Consider the following 18,854-nt stretch of genomic DNA (forward strand, 5'->3'; position numbering starts at 1 on the left):
CACTTTGTTGAAGTATAATAGTGATACATTTTCTTCCCCAAAAATTTAGGCTTATTCCACCCACAGACAGCTCTGACTTCCCTCTCCTCACAAAGCCATTAGGAGTTGAATTCAGGCTAAGAGTTACTTGCTGCACTTTCCTTGTGGGCTGCTAAAATGTAAAGAAAAATCAAAATCAAACACAGGGGAAAATAAAGAGTGAGCCTTAAAGAGAATGGAAATGATTTGCAAGACTCTGAGAAATCTGAATTGAAAGGAAGATAAGCAATAATCATCCCATCATATGTCAACAGTATCTAGAAGGGAAAATACTCAGGTATGCCTTGATGCTGTTAGGATTTCCCATGGAGAGTATTTCCATTGGAATCTTTAGGATGCTCATGTTCACAGAATTTGAATAATCAATCTCAAGAACAGCTAAGAATCAAAGAAACAGCTGACACTTTTATTAATTAACTGYGCTCTTATTAATATATGAAATATATTCTACCCAGTGTAAGATAAAGCATAAACATTAATCACAGCATATCAAATAGACAACAACTGAGATAACTTTAATTATATAACCACTGAGTCTAGTGAGATGTAGATCACACTACCCGCAGTCATACTATAAATTCAGCACAAGTGCTCAGATAACCTAATCTCTCACAATAAACAAACAGAGCAGAAGAATACTTGTGCCATTCCCTGTAGCTGTCTGAAATTTTAATGGCTTGCTTGGAGATTACTGGATTGATTGCAGGTATTCTTGGAATGGGAAGAAATACTGCTCTTTCCAGATGGGTTATAAAGGAGACTCTCTTTCCCTAGTTTTGTTAGGTATACTTCTATTTTGAATTTGATTTCATTGTTAAATTTTAACCCTTCTCCTCAGCCACAGTCAAAGACTGAAGTGAATATGCTCTGTACTGAAGCGCTGGCATTACAATAAGAGAAATCCCATTGACAAATAGCATTATAGAGGTCTATCATGGCAAAACAAGTGCTTGGCCAATCCCTTCCTCATGCACAGCTACATAATAATGTCGGTAAAGGCAATAATGAAAGAAGAAACGAGAGAGAAAAGAAAGCAACAACATACCAACATTAGCTTTTTTTCCTCCCAATATTGTTCTTTTTTTTTTAAGTCATCTTGTTAGATTATTCTGCTCCATTTCTTTGTTTTCCCCATAAAAAGCTATTATTATTTTCAGTCTGAAGGAGCAAATTATTTTCTCGTGTTCCATTTAAATGCATTCCTGTTCACCTTCTTGTTCCTCCTACTGCTCCCTTATCTGCTCCTGACCATTTCTCTGATATGTCACTTCCTTATATGGTCTTTAACATTTACTGAATCTGTTTTAGTCTATTATTGGGCTTTCAATGTCTTTCCCCATTTATTTCCCTACACAATCTATTTTCTTCTCCAAGCTGTTTATCCTTCCACGCAGTTTCTCCTTCTTCTTGCTTTGTCTCTTTTCATGTTTGCAGGTTTCTCTTTTTCCCTTATCTCTGTAATTCCCTGACGCACCTGAACTTTATTCCCCAAACAAGCACATCTCCGTGTGGAATCTGTGTCTGACTGTTTAGGCTCCTAAATACAGAAAACTGACTCAAAATACATAATATGTAATGGAGAAGGATGACAAGCCAAATGACATGTACGGTAATGAACAGGAGCATTCAACTGTGTTATTTGTTTTCCTCAGGAAGTAAATGCTGCTGTTGTTTATAGTTTGTGATGTCTAAGATCCCAGCTGCAGTAGGGATATGAGAGCAAAGAGTCAACCAGCAATTCCAAAGGCATATGCAGTTTAAAGCGGAAAGACAAAGTCCCAGATGACTTTATCATCATGCAGAGGCCCGAATGAAGTTTTTATCTCTTCTCTAATCTAAAGGTGTTAAGCAAAAAGAATTGCTGAGCGAAGGGGAAGAAAGACAGACAATAAAAGCATTATGCTGATCTAATATTTGACTGCATTCACATTTACTCTTGTTTTTGTGGGGTTTTTTTTTTTAATGTGATTCTGGAATCATGCTAAGTCACAGCCCCTCTAGATTCTCCAGACTACAACAATAATCGTAGATTGATTCCTTAAGTTGGCAGTCCTGCCTACATCTCATTGCACATTGTTACCTGTCACCTGAATGACAGACTGTGGAAAAGTAAGACAAAAAGAAAAAAAAGACTTCTGGGAGCATCCTGTCAGTTATCTGAGCATTCACAGGCTATGGAGAGATAAGATCACTGTGGGCTGGGCAACCAATTATATCCAGCAGTCGTATCATAGTTCAAAATGTAAGCTCCCAGTTTGACCTGTTCTCTTGGGACAATTTCCCTGTGAGGTCACTGAAATTTTGAACTCCTTTCTTTTTTTCCCCTTTACTAAAGTTTACTGAGTTGAAACTGTTTTATTCCAGTATAAAAGCACACTTCAGGGAAAAAGGTGACACACATATTTTGCTAAGTACACATCTCACCAGTCATATGTAGCTTGCAAGGCTTTGCTGATACGCARTATAAAAGCACTGAATACCATGGCATATTCCTACAGGCGTAAGAGCCAGTAAAATGTGTGTATGGTTCTCATGGCCGTATTTAATCACCTGACTGAAACTCCCATTCCTCAACATGTCCTCCCCAGAGTTAAGGATCCAGTTGGTGTCTCTTACCTCCTTCGTTGTCCTTACTGTCAGTGCACAGAGTTTCCATGGCTACGTCACAACCTGCTCCCCTCCATCCCGGCTGGCAGACACAGTGCCAACCATTTTGGTCCAGCGTGCATCTCCCATTGCTGTTGCACAAACCAGGGCAGCCTTCTGTTGAAACAGACAAAGAAAAATCACGAGTGATTTAAATACTGTAATAATACAAAAAGAAAAAAAAATACAAACAAGAGACACTTACTGGGGACAGGCCTTAAGAACAGCACAAATACTGTAATTGCACATGGAGTGGAACAGCAACACTACCTGGGGAACGTAATTCTTAACAAAGTGGCATCTTTGATTGGCCTGACACTTGAGACACCACTTACCTGTACAGGCAGGAAATAAATGCATCAATCCTCTAAATACCTGCAGGCCAGACAAAATTAAATTTGTTTTTTTAAATTTTTCTTTTTTTTCAAAGTAACAAGAGATGAGTGCATAGTGCAAACACAGCTGTGTAAAATGATACATTTTTCTGTGCTCATAGAATAGATTATTATTTGCTCTATGCAGTACTGATTACTTACTGGCACAAATGTTTGAAGCTCCCTGTTACTATGAACAAATCCCTCCAAATTCTTAAGTAGGAAAATGGGTAAAATTTTAGGCAAGTAATAAAAGCAAAGGTTAACTTTATCTGATCTCAGAGTTGCCGTGTATTCATGTGAAATTACAGTGCGTTAAATAATTGCACAAAGTATAGGYCAGTTTTAATGACTATACTTTATGCCAAAATACATTCCTTTTCACAGAATAAGCAAAGCCCAGGAAATAGTGAAGCAGCTTAGCATCTATTCTAACAAACATTAGGATTCAGGCTGCATACGGATGGGACAGGACCAACAGGATTTCCAACTAAATGTAATAGCTGTGCGTATTTGATTACTTAGGACGGACAAAATGAAATACCATAAGGACCACAATAAACATTGATAGACTGAACAAAAACACGGTAGTGACGTGCTTCAAGACAGATAGCAGAGAGTGATTTTTTTGTGACAATCTCCCTAAGGCTTTTGTGCTGTTACCTTTATATCCTATCTTGTCTGCTTTTATGGCCAAGGAGGGAAAATTTGGGAAACAATTAACATAATTTAATATATCCAAAATCGATAATTGTTTTCAGTCTAACATTGCATTAAAAAAAAACAGTATCTGTCAGTTCCTAGTGATGAAATCTGGCATGCAGCCAACATGATCTGTATGAGGATGACAACACTATAAATATGTAGATTTCGGTGTTTCTTATCTATGACTGTGATAAGACACTGACAGAAGCAAGTACAGATATGGCACTAAGTATCTTATGAGAAGTTTGCTACAAATCAGGTATTTCTGGACACAACAATTTTCTATAAATTTTCACTGAAAACCCCTAAGTAASTGGGTAAACAAGTCTTCACTTTTTAGAACACCTGTTTTTGTGAACTAACCTACTGATCCATTTTGGATAAGCTTAATCGAGCTTAGAACAGTTTTTCAGAAGTGAGTTGTTTTTTTCTTGTAAAGAGTTTTGAATTTACTGACTCCTTTCAACCATGTAGCTCCAAATGACAAATGTTTCCAGAAAACAGTTATAAAGGGTGCTTAACTCTTGTCAAATCACTCATAGAAGGCAGAGAACCAGGAAAACCTCTTGTGAGGAAGGATGGGGATGCTAGTTATAGATAATGTGCCATCATACCAGGCTGAAATTAGTCTTGTTACTTTTATTCTTTAAAACTGCAGCTGGTAATAGTATTTGTTAATGTACTGAGATCTATATTTTTCTTACTATTTCTTCTATTTGACTTATGGAAGACTTACATATAAAACTGCAATACTGACAAAGCAATTTAGGAGCCAACTGGGTACACTCAAGACTTATTGTGTGAAAGCCTGGATATTGCCATCAATTTTGCAATATTCTAATGAAAAAAACACAAGGAATAGAGAAAGATACTCAGGGAAAGAAGGGTAGGAATATTTTAAACATTTTTCTAAATAAATTTTTACCGTAACTGAAGATACAAGAATTTTTGCTGTTTCATGTTAGGCTTTTGCATCCTTGAACCTCTTAATTGAAAACGTTGCATAGATGATAGAAGATTTTTCTATACTCATAAAAGATACAAGTAATAATTTTCTATAGATTTTCTACATTCAGATAATTAAAAGCCTAAAAGCCTCAGGAATTCTATTGATCTGTCTGTATATAAATACACACATCTGTATAATTAATCTGTTCTTTAGAACTAATAACACTTGTTCTGTGACAAGTGTATCGCTTTGTTTTCTTAATATTTATGATTTTGTAGGTAGAGGTCCAATGACAAAACTGACAAAAAAAATTCCAAACAGCAAATGAGTACTATCTTCAGTTACTGATACTGATTAAATCTAATACACATATACAGTTTATATATAAATGTATAATTACTGATAAAGTGTTACCATATGACAGAAGCAAAATTTTGAGATGAGTTGAAAGCCATGAGTTATATATATAATCCATGAAATGTATGTAAGAGAAGATTCTTTTGCCCAGACTAGTATGTTTTTAACTGTATATTAATATAAAAAAACATACAGGTAGATACAGGCATGTCAAAGAGCAAATATACAGTACCTTTCACTATCTTATCCAAATAGTGAGCTTGAGAATTGAAAAGAAAAAAAAAACAGACAGACATTTCAGAAGTGTCACATGAAACAAGAATTGTTCAGAATTCACATGCAAATCAAGCAGGTGCACCTGACATGAGAGGTCTTACATGACAAAATGAAAATGTATTTCAAAGCTTTTAAAAATCCAAGAAATTCTCTTTTCAGCAAACATCATCATGAATCAATGAAACTGTTTCAGAGAGTAGGCCTGCAGAAGCAAAAGGAATGCTACCTTTCTAAGACTACATTTTCTTCTGACTTCCCAYGCTTTGATTTTTATACATGACAAAAATATAATCAAAGCTAGTTAAAAAGTTCAATTTTCAACACATTGTAAGAGCAATTCCTTAGCTTATGAGCTTTAAAACACTAGTCAGGCAGAAAGGTTTTTGATTTGTGGGTCACTCATGACTCTTAAAGCATAACCAGCACACTGTCTTAATTCTCAATGGATTAACAGGATCCTTAGGAGGTTTTTTTCTTCTGTTTCAATTTAGTCACAGTTATTCTTCCGAGCACACAAACCAAGTATGTAAAATAAGCAGAATTGTGAATATGGGGTGGAAGAGGGTGTGGTGGGGTTAGTAGCATGATGATCCATTTCATTCTGAAAAAGCAGGTGAAAATTAAATTTAGGCTTTAGATGTATAAAAGTAAGTAACAGGGTATATACAGGAATAGCAAGATTTTTTTTTCGTAAGTTGTGACATTTAAAATTTTACAAAAGATTTGAGGAAGCAGACGGATGAATGACATACAGAGCATAAGATGGATTTCAAGCAGCAGGGCCTACTTTTGCTACATGAGACACAGCACAGATGGGTAACATATTCCCTCCTTGCTTCCAGAAAACAGACATCAACTGCAGTTGTGTGCAAGGGGTTAATATCATATAGCAAAACCACCAGGTCCATCACAGCTACCAAACCCAGCCACCCGCACACAAGGTGTGGGGAAACTACAGACCATGGCAGTGGGGACACTCCAAGCTGAGCCAATAATGTTGGATTCAGTTTCCTGGTTTTGCTGTGGATGAGGTCTCCTAACACAGCCCTCATAGGCCCTCTTTCTTTCAAACTTTGACCTTTCCTAAATCCCTGATGGATGATGGCCCCTGCCTGGCAAGTTCTCTGTCACTTCCTAGGATCTCTTTGGAAGGGTAACAAAGGCATTTCCAGATATAGCCTTTGCTCCAGTTTGGATGAATCAAAAAAAGCTGCTCTTGAGGCCAGAAGGGAGGTGGTAAGATACATATAATCACAGAAGGCACAGTCACTGCTACAGCTAGAAGGCGGAAATGTTCTAGTTCCTTTTTCTTGAAGAAAGTGTCAGGTGTCCACTACACCTGGAGTTTCCCCGCCCCCCCAATAATGGTAAGGTTAAGGCAAGACAAAGTAAGATGAAAACATAAATTACAGAATATYTAGAGCAGCAGCAACAAACTAGGCAGCTTTTCACATTAAACACAAATAAAAAAAAGTGATACAGCTACATTTCAAGGTGGATCGAATTCTCTTACTCATCCAGCATAATTCCCCTTGCCCCTACACAGCTCAAACATGCTGTATGTGTGGAGGAAAAATCAATCTTTATTTCATAAAATGAAAGCATCTAGGTCTGTGTGGGGAATGTATCTGTCCACTAGTAAAACATTAAATGCCTCTACAAGCGTAAGGATAGGTAAGAGAACATTAAAAAAATCTAGGCAACTGAAAAAAGTCCTTGCAATCCCAGGCTCCCACATACTACTTATTTTCAGAAATCCAATCTTCATTAAGAAAACCCCAAACCAGCCACCAACATAACAACAACAACAACAACAAATAAAAAAAAAAAAACAACAAACCACAAAACCCCTAAACACCAGAGAGATTAAGAAAAAGCCTTTTAAGTTTTTTTTTGTATCCAGCAGCCTTATGAGAAGTCAGCTCCAAATCATGAAACTATAATGCTCAGAAAACAAGCTCTACCTTCCAGCATCCTTTTACTCATGGTCAGTTGACATTAAGGACAATGTTAGAAATTATTTTGGTTAATACATCAAAATCATAAAGCAGAAAATAAATGAACAAAAATTGTATAACTTTACAGTGAATTTCAACTAGCCATGCTGTCTTCCTTATCCTTGTGGCACTGCAACAATGAACCTGTGTGGAAACACAAAATATAAGCCTTTTCCCCGTCTGTATAAAGAATTCCAGCTGGGATTTGGAGCACTTCAGTAGGATGGAGCATCTCAGCAGGTGCTCCTTGGCAAGATATTTAGACATCTGGCACATATAGGTTATCCTATGTCCTTAGAAAGTCTAACTAGAGACCAGGCAATATACCTACAAGGGTTTTGTTGCAGAGTTTAAGACTGTGCTATTTAATATCTTGCTATAATTTCCAGGAGTAGAAGGACTTGATGTAACTCCAGATGGAAAAAAGAAAAACAAAAATGAGGATTTTAGATTTTTATGTTTTCTAGGCTACTCAAAGTCCAAGAAGATCTAAGTGGCATTCAAAATTCATAAAACATAAAATATAAATGATGCCATCAATCTGTGTGGGTATTTATATAAATATGTGGCAGATAAATGCTTTTATAAAGAACCGGTAACAGTCAGGCAAATTCACATTTAACACAGCATATTTCATAACCAGTCAGAACCCTGAAWTTTTAAAAAATATTTTTAATTTAATGTCTCCCATTAGTTTCTATCAGAAATGTAAGTCAATGTCTTCCTTATTCATATACTAGTTCCTCCAGGTATGACAGAATAGCCTAAGAATAAAAGTACATATTAAATCCATTTATTCCAATCAGCTCCCTTTTAAATCAGCATGAGTCACATACYCACTGATTTGATGTTCCTTAATTGGTACTTATAACACTGCTTTATTCTGATTATTCTGTCATATGGGATTACAATGGTGACATGCTTCTAAATGCTGTATAGCGAATTTATATCTCTATTAGTTTACATTATCATCCTCCATCRGTATCTTCACCCACCATAATCTTTGTAACCTGTGCACTAGACTGTAACGTCAAATACTATTGTAATGTATATAAAGGCCTGTTACAGYTCTACAAATCATGAATTACTTTGCTCTAAGTGCAGGTTTAACCTCACAGAACTACACATAAAGCAAAACTGCAAATGACCATGACCAAAGCCATATTGATCTAGGTCAGCCTATACAGAAAACTAGTTTTTTTAGAATTTTTTTTACTTTTGACACATTGAAAGTGTGAGTCAAACCCTTGCCTCCTCTCCACTAATACAATCAGCTTTCTCCCTTCCTTACTACATTACAGCCTCTTCCTCTGCAAGAAAATAGGAGAAATCAGAAAGAGAAAAGAGAACAAAAGAGGGGAAGAAAAAAAAAGAAGAGATGATGAAGAAATAATTTTAGCATCAGCAACAATGAAGAATGCAGCTTCTCCTCTCGGAGCAAGCTCTGCTTTGCTTACTCTCCTCATCTCCCACAATTTTTTATAGGAACTCCCCTTCCCTCCCTGGCAAATGATTGTCTAAGTATCTCTGTCGCAAACACAAACTTCATGCTCTCAGACACCCATCTTCTATAGGAAACATGTGAACAACRTATCTTGCATCACTCATGTTTACACTTCTACGTAAATCTTGCACCAGTTGTCATATAGGGAAATAGCAGGTTTTTCTTGGAATAAAAAATGACTGTAAGCAAACTATGATATGTTGCTACCATATTGTTTCCCTTAAGCTTTCCACACATTCATCTGTTTAAAGGCATAAAGTTTTAATATCCTCACTTATTTTAATTAAATATTTTTATAAAACTTTGTTTATAATCCACGTGACAAAAAACCCTGAACACATTAGAAGAATTCCATGAGAGTGGCCATGTCAAGGATCCAAAATTTAGGCAATGATGGGTTTATGGCTACTTGTGCACGTTTTATACACTTCTCCCTTTGTGAATGTGCAGAGCTCACAGACCTCATTCAGCACTCATTCTCTCACAAACAACAAAGAGCTGATGTCTGAGTAGCAGGCACACTATGCTAACCTAAACAAAGAAGCAACAGTTCTCTTACAGACTTTCCCAYCACCTTCCTTCTTAAGTCACAATTATTTAGCACAGTATCTTCATACTACTGGTACGAAAAAAATGCGTGGTTCTACCTTGTTCTACCAGTAACTAAAGCATAGAAAGATCAGAGTGAGAAGTCACCATTCACTCAGCTACCAGCACTTATGACGTGATTTTCCAGAATACTTAGAATTATACAGTATTTCATAGACGAACCAACATTTCAGCAACTCACACATGTGCAAGTSTTGTTCCCAGGAAGTGAAGAATAGACAGGAAATACTTCTTTAAACTCTGCATTTGTGAACAACTAACAGAAAATACATGGTAGAATAAGGGTGAAATTCAGTTCTTCAAAATCATCCTTGACCAGATAATCCTGCGCACCAGTCTCATCTTATGAACATTACTTTTTACTCCCTGTGCAGCCAAGCAGTAGGAGGAGATGAGGCACGCACTTCATCAGTGGTTTCACAGGCACTTGCCAACAGAAGAGAGAATGTACTGCAAGTTTTAGAGAGAAGGCAGTTTGTAAACTGGTTTTGATGCTTGTTTTGGGGGAACTGGTACAAAACTCAGAGCTGACAATCTATTCAGGACTCAGTCCACAATGGTTTACTCCTCCTGATGTGGCTACCAGATCACCCTTATTTCCTCTAGTTTCCACCCAGACACAGTTTAATTATTTCGACAATTAAACACCTTTTTAACATAAAACCCCAAATAACCCTTGTAATATTTAAACACAGCAGTCCTTATCTAATCCACAGCGACTTAGGGAGTAGCATATTGATTCGTCTCAGCAACTCGTTTCCCTCCCAAAGAATGATTAAAAAAACCACGCATCCATATGCCAGTTCTGAGGAGCTCCATGCCTCAACCAAAAAACTTACAGAAGCCCAGAATTAATAAAATTTTAAAGTTACTGTTGTAGTCTGTCTTCAGAAAGGTTCACTGATGTCAAATTCAGCATCCACTACAATGTTTTGTGCCTGGCAAACTGCTTCCTAACTTGGATTTGTGCAGCTGATTATTCTTAAGCACAGAATCCAGCATTTGTTGAATTGCACCTTGTTTTTCTGMATAGTCTGTGTTATTTGTTAAAGTAATTTTAAATTCCTGTCCTGTCTCCCAAAGTGCTTGGGGGCAGCAGGCTTTGGTATCATTTGCAAGTGCAATTCTTTCTATTCATCACTGAACAGCACTGAAAACACATGTTCCTCCACTGTAAGCCGTTCATGGTCGTCATCCATTCTCTGAGTTTATAAGAACCTTGTCTTAGACATACCATATGTTCAGAGCATTGCTGCCAATAAAGGAGGATTACAAACAGCCTTCCCTTTTGATACTTTTTTACTCCTAAATTCTGATTTTTCCCTTCTTGTAAGGGAGAGCACATGGATGGAATTATATTTCTTTTCCTCCTTACACAGGCCAAAACACAGTCGTCACCCTCAACTTGTCTCTTCTTACTCATTTCAACTATCTTCAGAGAGACYTAACTTCACTGCAATTTATCCATTGCCAAAATTGTGACTGTTCTTTGCAGCAATGGGATTTAACAAAAGCCCACTATCCTTTAAATTTTTTGTTCTGGAGACCATTACAATTTTACTGTAAAGCAGGTTTTCTAATAATTATTACTGGAAAGCCATACATATCTTACAATAAAAGGTTCAATTACTTTTAAGGAACACAGGAAATTTGGGACTGCTGCTAAGCTCATAAGCAGTATAGTTTCCTATTTAACATCTATTTAGCTGAAAGTGGATTTAGAAGAGAGGGTATATGCCATTAAAGAGTTAAAATTATCCCACATGTACAGGTTGAAAAAGTTGAAATGCCCATCTGAACCAACAAACTTGCGAAAACCTGCCTCAAACACAGGTGAAAACCTGACACATTAACAACTGCATGAAAGATAAATTTGGCTTTAAAACACATTAGGGCATGGATCAGGATGGGAAGCATTGCTGTTTCCACCTTGCTCCCTCACTGAAGGTATTTGTGGAATGTGTTCTGACCAGCATGCAACTATACAAACCACAAAAGCACTTACTCTCTGGCCACTTCAGCTCAAATAAGCTTTGCAACATGCTTTAAAATTCTTCACATCTCAGAGGATTCTGCTGTTTTCTGAAACTGTGCCTAACTTGAACTTCACATGTGGTCCTCATTTAAATGCAAATCAACCAATTAGCAATTCAAAGTATGCTAACAGTTAATTTGTATTGGAGATACTTGGTCTTGAAATGTGTTAAGGCCTGACCAATAACTCATGTTTTTTCACAGTTCCAAAAATGCATGCTTACCAGTCTTAAATTCACCTGGTAACTGAGTATTTTTATGGTTACCAAATGTATAAATATTTTGCATATTCAGAGCTTGGCCTGGCAAATAACATGACCTCTAGATACAGGAAAGATAAAACCCAAATCTGTTCCAAATTTAATGAAATCTTGTTAAATTGTTACCAGTCCTCAGGGTGTCGAGAAAGCTTATCATCTCTTTTTCATGGAGTTTCTGCATTGAGGGTACAGGTATAAATATTGTTGTGAAATCCCGGCTGCAAAGCAGTCAGATGTTTTGAAACCAGGATTTCAGTCACAATATTGTGATGATAGCTAACTGATATTGGATATAAATGGTTTTGAATATTTGATTGATTTTATCTGATAAAAACTGCCCGGATGTGAAAGTCACACCTTCATTCGGATTCAATCTTATTTTTAAGATGAAATTTGTACTCAGGTATAATTCCATGAACCCCTAACTAAAGAAAAACATAAATTTAGGAATATAGGACTAATTATTCCAATTTGCGGGAACTTAAAAAACCCCCTAAATTCTAAATTTCAAAAGAATCTTAAAATTTACGAAAAATTACTGTGAACGCACTACATACATTAAATATGTGGCACATTGAGTCACTCAAAAATTGTATATTGTCAGTAATTTAAACTTCTGAGAAAAGTAAACCATGCTTGCCAATTAGCATCAGCACTGAAATGACAGTGGTCATCATAACACTGATTACCTGTGCTGCTCTCCCACTAACATGCAAAGACAGATCAAGCCCTCAAGTGGAGAAGACAGATCAAGCCCTCAAGTTGCTCCATGACTGATTCTGTCAAGCCTATGTGTCAAAAATGTATAGTGTAATGAAACATGGCCGTATCAAGTTTTCCATAAGCACTTTGTTTAATAACTGGAGGAACACATTTGTGGTTACTTGCTCTCTGATCTTATTGAGATAAAGAGTTATTTCCCTGCAGTCATATTTGAAATCTGGAATATAAGGACCCCTAAGCTAAACAYGTGCTGAAGGTAAGGGGTGCAGGCCATATAACTCATTGGAGGAGATTCTGTGGTAGCATTCCTCAACGCTTGCTGCACTTCTGTGCTTGTGCTGATCTGAGTGTGGTCACATGGAAAGCCAGCGCACAGATGCCTTCATGTTTGTCCCTAGTCAGAAAACCATTTTAATCAGTCACCAGAACAGTCTGTGCTAACGGAAACACAAGTGGGGAAAGTGCTCTAGACTTATTTTTTTAATAATTCTGAATGTGCAAACCAGATGACTTTCCTGTTTTTCTGGCTAAAATAGATGAAACTAGAAATTTCTTGCTGAGGAATTTTTTTTTTTTTTGTTCGATTGATTTGAATATCATGCTACTGTGTTTTTATGCAATGAAAAAGGTTAAAATAAATAATTTCCTGTTACTTGTTATTTTTTTTCTCAATTAATTTTTAGGGAAATTCTTAGAAAATAAACCAATTAGATCCTGTTTCTCACTGAAATATAAACRTAAGTTGCATGCTTCCCAATGAACCATCACTGGATTTGATTTTCAGTTCTGCATACCAGGTAAAGCGGCCTCATGCAGCACTCAGAAGTAGCATGGAAGTGCTACAATGCTACCTTTAGCCCTCCCGAGGGATTAATATGAATGCTTAATGACATTAATCCACATTTAACTCATTTATGTTTAATGACATGCTTTCCATGCATACATATACAAATATTAATTTTGGATTGAAAGATAATGGTTCAACATGGTAACAATTAAACAGCTGTAACCTGTCTCATGTTAAGTAATGGAGCTGCAGGCAAGCTTCATAAACAGATGGTCTTACCCACCCATGCTTAATGTTAAAGACTTTTAAAAAAGAGGTGTTGACAATTCTGAACAAGAAGGCATAGTTTTAATGCAAATTGGCCAATTTGCAATTTAGATTATGCTAAAACTAATTTAGTCTATAAAAAAAATAGGCTTCATTGTAAAACTGAGTTGTTACATAGCACATCGATATAGCAGGTTCCCCACCAACATAATTATTTACTAATTTCTTTCAGCTAACAGAGTTTAATGGAAAAGCAGCTGGAAAAGTATTCATATTTATGGGCTTCCTATGACAGTTACCTAATACACTCATGGTACATGACAGTTATATCACAAAAAATAATAGACTTCCTGAAATAATATCTGTTCCAATCTCACAAAACAAGTACTCAGACAGGAGAGGGTCACTGAACTCATCGCAAGCCAGGACAGAAAGGAAACAAAAACATATTTTAGCACAACTGTGTTATGAAAACTTAATTACAGAGCAAATTTTCATCCAGGCTATCACCTGGGCACCAGCTGTGCATCTGCGGTCTTGTATTTTGAGATGCAGGCTGAACTTCAAAAAATAATATATACATATTTCACCTCAGACTCATTAAAGTCACTTCCAGACCAAAGAAACAATTGACAGCTGATTTTCCAGAGTTCTCCAGTGAGCTGTCGATTTAACCTGCCCTCATGGGGATACCGGAAATCATAAAACATTACATTAAAACATTTTAGCAATGTCTGCTGTGACAGGACAAGGGGTAATGGTTTTAAACTAAAAGAGGGCAGATTCAAACTAGACTTAAGGGATAAGCTTTGTTCAATGAGGGTGGTGAAACATGGGAATAAGTTGCCCAGAGAGGTGCTGAATGCCCTGGAAACATTCAAGGCCAGGCTAGATGAGGCTCTGAGTAATCAAATTTAGTTAAAGATGTTGCTGCTTACTGCACAAGGGTTTGACTTCTAAAGGTCCCTTCCACTACCCAAAGTAGTGTGATTATACAATAGCAGTTCTCTGGAGGGAAGAGATAATAAACAGCTCAGGTGTCTTAAATTGTTTAACATTTGAAACATACATTGTTTATGTATGTTTAGTTCAAATCTTTAAGATGCTAAACAATAGCACCAAGTTTTGAGTTTTGTTAATTCCTATTAGATTCATTCACCAAAATGCTGAGCATGTACTTCTCTGCTGAACATCTTTAATATAAACATGTGGAAGTATGCGTTCAGAGCAAAGGCAGTGGCTCACAAGCTGACATCAGATGTGGCACTGAAGTTGCAGCTACCCTGTGCCAAAGGCCCATAATGGAGCAGTGGATATTAGCAATACACATCAGGTTTACTGCATTTGTCAAAACAACCTTGTCCACAGTACTGTACACATTGTTTCAAACGAATAGACCCCCATCCCACTTTACTTAGTCTACTCTGTTCTGCATAACAAATCAAAGTATTAAAAAAAATAGATGCATAACATTCCTCCAATCCAGTCTTGTCATCTTCTCTTAGAGAAACCCTGATATTTAACTCAGTGAAGCAGATGTCTAAATTTTTTTTGTAAACAAAAAAAAACCCCAAACCTTTGCAATCACCTACAATTTTGCTTCCCAACACCCTAAGTACTGAAATAAAAAAAAAAGAACCAAAAAAGGTATCTAGCAGTTCAGAGTAATTAGAATTTCCTATGACTAAATTCTGTTTGAATATTTTCAAGTATATGTAAAAATTAGCATACCTCAAGAAGCAATCTAGGATTCAAATGATATTAGAGAGAAATAAAACTAAGAACTATCTTGCTTTACTTAAGAAGACAGGGTGGTTTTTCCTTCATTCTGTGTTTTAACATGTCAACTTACAGTACGAACAGTGGGGTAACTGAAAATGGGACTGGACAAATAGTTAGCATTTTAAAAAATATAAAAATTGTTAGCTGAGGCGCAAAACATTTTTTACCATTTTGAATGGTATTCATTCTTCACAAAAATATCATAAACTCTTTGATCACGTGAGTTATGGATTCAGATGGTTCATTACATATTCCAGTTAGCGTCTCCATGAGTGATGCATACACATCGGCCCCCTATTGTACATCCAGCCAGAGATCTGGAGGGTTATTCCTTTCCCAATAAGTGAGTAAAGTGAATTGCCCTTAAGATTTACAATTTCCTTGGAATACTCCTTTCCCAAAGAAGCTGTTAATTTTAGCTGTTGTACTTCATATGGCTTCCAGCTAATAGCTGCAACAAAAAAACCACATTTGCATTTTTAAAACACTTCATAGTACTGCAGCTAAATGGTTAATGACTTTTAGAAATAAGAAGGGTGCAATTGTTTATTTTGAGACATATAAAGGGAGAGTGAGTAGGAGTCTTTCATACACATAACACAAATTATGTAAATCTTTTGCTACTAAGTAATGAATTGTAAGTAGCATAAAATGCCTGGGTTACAAATGGAGGGTGACAATAAAAAACTGTTTCTTTTGCACAAAGAAACATTCTGAGGTCCCTTGTGTTTTGAAATGTTTTTCTAAGAAAGAGCTACTACCTACTGCCAGTAGATGAGAGAAAAGCAAATTGACTCTTCATCTGCCAAGCTAAGGACGCAGCAATTTTTCCCCCACTAAGTTGAAATACTCTTGGAAATGAGCAATAGAATGACCTGGCTTCTCTGTAACATGGGGCTCCTGAAGAAAACAGCTCTAAAAAAATAAATGTAACAGCACACTAGAGCCTGTACCTCGTTACTTGCCGTGGAGGCTGTAAGGGCAATATAAACAAATCAAAAAATCTTTACAGCAGCAGCCCCAAAGTAAATACCCATTTAAAGAATAAACAGGTGGGAAGACAGACCTGCTTGCCCAGTGCTGAGGAAAAARCTTGTTTGTGCTTAATATGTTGGAAAAAATTGTTCAAGAGCAGTTCATCCGTATATAACTACAACTGTTGAAATGCTGCCAAGGTCAGCAAGACCAACAGCAGAGTGATCTGCTGAGTAATTGCTCGTTGGCAAGTTAAAGCAGTCAAGGGAAAGGCTTTATCCTACTTCTAAATATTTACTTTCTTTTATTGTTCAGAAAGCAGTTCTCTCTGCACCTCTCTACTCYCTGTCAGCATGTTTTCTGGAAGCCTCTCAAAAACGTTAACCCTATCGATTCTCCTTGTGATTCTGCAGATGTACCTTCATTACCTCTCCCCCATATGTTTGAGCAATTTCATTAGTAAATAACAAAAACTAAAAACCAAACAAATAAAAATCAATTTTGCCTGCTGTAAAAAATAATTCTCGAGTCAATCTTAGTACTTTCACACCTGATTCCCCTCTAAAAAAGAGAATCTTGCCTCATCTTCCTGGTGCAATGATGTGGGTATTATTAGAGCTGTAATAAGCACTTATTTTCCCTGCCCTCAAAGCTCTTACCATTGCTTCTTGCAACGACCAAGCACAGCACTGCCACCTGCCCCTCAGTCGGGGCTGTAAACCACCTGGGAACACAGCTTGGGTTTTGTTTTTTTTCTAGACACTCATGCCCCATGTATAGGGGTGTGCTATGGTTAGCTGTGCTAACACATTCAGAGTTACAGCCCTTCAAAAACTTCCATGAAAGTTAAAATTCTCCAGCCTCATTTTAGCTTGTGGCAAAATCAAATCATACTACATTCACATCCATCAGCTCCACTGCAGTTAGACTTACTGTCCTATGCTGTTGCTTCAGCTACATCACCTCTTTTAACCATGTTTCCTGTATCTATCCAAATATAGAACTATGTGGGTTTTTCTAYTTACTGGAAAATTTGATTATTTAAATTATCCATTATTTCCTCATCACTCAGTCTTATGCGTGCCTTTGTCTGACCTATGGCTACCTCCTTCGTTGCTAATTCAATCCACCTCAAAGTGCTTAGCCATGGTTCTTCTTGTACTTGGGAGATGTTCCACATAAATACTGCAATCACATTGTTACTCCTGTYACAGCCTTTGAGACATATAAACTTTATGCAATGCTCTCCACTCACCAAAGTACAAATTGRTCATCTCTTACACGCAGATCACTGCCAGCTCCTTTGCCTGTGCTTCCTACCTATTGTCATGCAGAAGCTCCTCTGTGCTGTTAYGCCAAGATAAAAATTGTTCATAGAGGACTCTACTCCACTGTTACAGACCTGCAGCATCTTGTACAAAGGGGAATTAGTGTGGAAGAGAATTTCTAAGCGCTACAGCTCCMCTTTTTCTTAGTCCTCTTATTTACATCCATAATTTCTCATTCTAGCTCGCTGTCAAAGCCTGTGTATTGGAGAAAGATAACCTGCCCTATATGGGACATATGGACTGTAAATAACTGGGTAAGAAAACCTCCATTGATAAAGCTATAGTAACTTCCGAAGATTKTCAAGCCTTAGTACTAACTTGGTTACAGAAGCATAGAAACTGTAATAAGGATGGCTTCTTCTCAATCAGCTGTATTAAACTGCTGTTACATTATTAACACGTAAGAAAATTGATAGTACTCTAAAATAGAACATTATGTTGACAAGAAGATAATTTTGGGCACTTAGGTCACATTCATTACATGGTGGAAGTGACATTTTTATGCAGGCAAGTCACTTTTTAGAGCTTCTTCTCCTTAAAAAAGAAAATAAACAATAGGAAGCTTCATTTCCAAAAGACATAAAGCTATAACATAAAAATAGAAAAGAACAAATCAAATTATATATTTACAGTTCAAAATAAAAATAACCTCCCCTTCAGTGAAAGGCAGTTAAAGGGAAAAGATTGAAAAGGAAATTCTTCCACCTTCTTTTCATGGCAAACTACGCATGAAGAACYGATGAGCCATTATATAACCATTTCCTTTCTTAAAATATCAACTCTTCTCTACAGACTGACACGTGCAAATATTCTGTTTGAAGAAACATCCTTCAAAGTAATACACTTCTCATTCAGACGTGGCCAACACCGCTGGCTGGCTGAATTTTGCAGCGAAGACAGGGGAAAGCACAGGCAGCCTACCAATGGTACAATGCTCTCCGTTCCATCCCTGGCTACATTCACACTTCCCATCTTTGCAGGTGCCGTGCTCGGCGCAGCGGGGATGGCAGGCCCKCTGGTTGCAGGCTGCGCCCGTCCAGCCTTCCTCGCAGCGACACGTGCCGCCCATGCACACGCCGTGCGTGCCACAGTCCGCCGAACAGATTTCTGCAGTTCACAGGAGACAGGCACAGAAAAGGAGACAGAGAGGGGAGAGAGAGGGTACACATTGATTAGAAGTACTACATTTTAATTCAACATGTGAAGAACACAAAAGGCAAAATCTTTGAAAGTTAAATCAAA

The 18,854-nt window shown here is 37.1% G+C and overlaps 1 protein-coding gene across 1 annotated transcript in view; it reads right to left on the bottom strand.

Moving 5' to 3' along the window:
• The window catches only part of TENM3 (teneurin transmembrane protein 3), a 406,242-nt gene that overhangs the window by 58,384 nt on the left and 329,004 nt on the right, over positions 1 to 18,854 (bottom strand). Inside the window, exons 13-14 of the mRNA XM_057377891.1 lie at positions 18,534 to 18,719; positions 2,656 to 2,802 (exon numbers count right to left, since the gene is read on the bottom strand). Coding sequence (XP_057233874.1) covers positions 2,656 to 2,802; positions 18,534 to 18,719 — 333 coding nt within the window. The remainder of the gene's footprint in view (positions 1 to 2,655; positions 2,803 to 18,533; positions 18,720 to 18,854) is intronic.

The sequence above is a fragment of the Malurus melanocephalus genome, unplaced genomic scaffold (genome assembly GCF_030028575.1).
Source record: "Malurus melanocephalus ecotype Western Australia unplaced genomic scaffold, MMel_1.1 scaffold_330, whole genome shotgun sequence".
NCBI classification, from domain to species: domain Eukaryota; kingdom Metazoa; phylum Chordata; class Aves; order Passeriformes; family Maluridae; genus Malurus; species Malurus melanocephalus.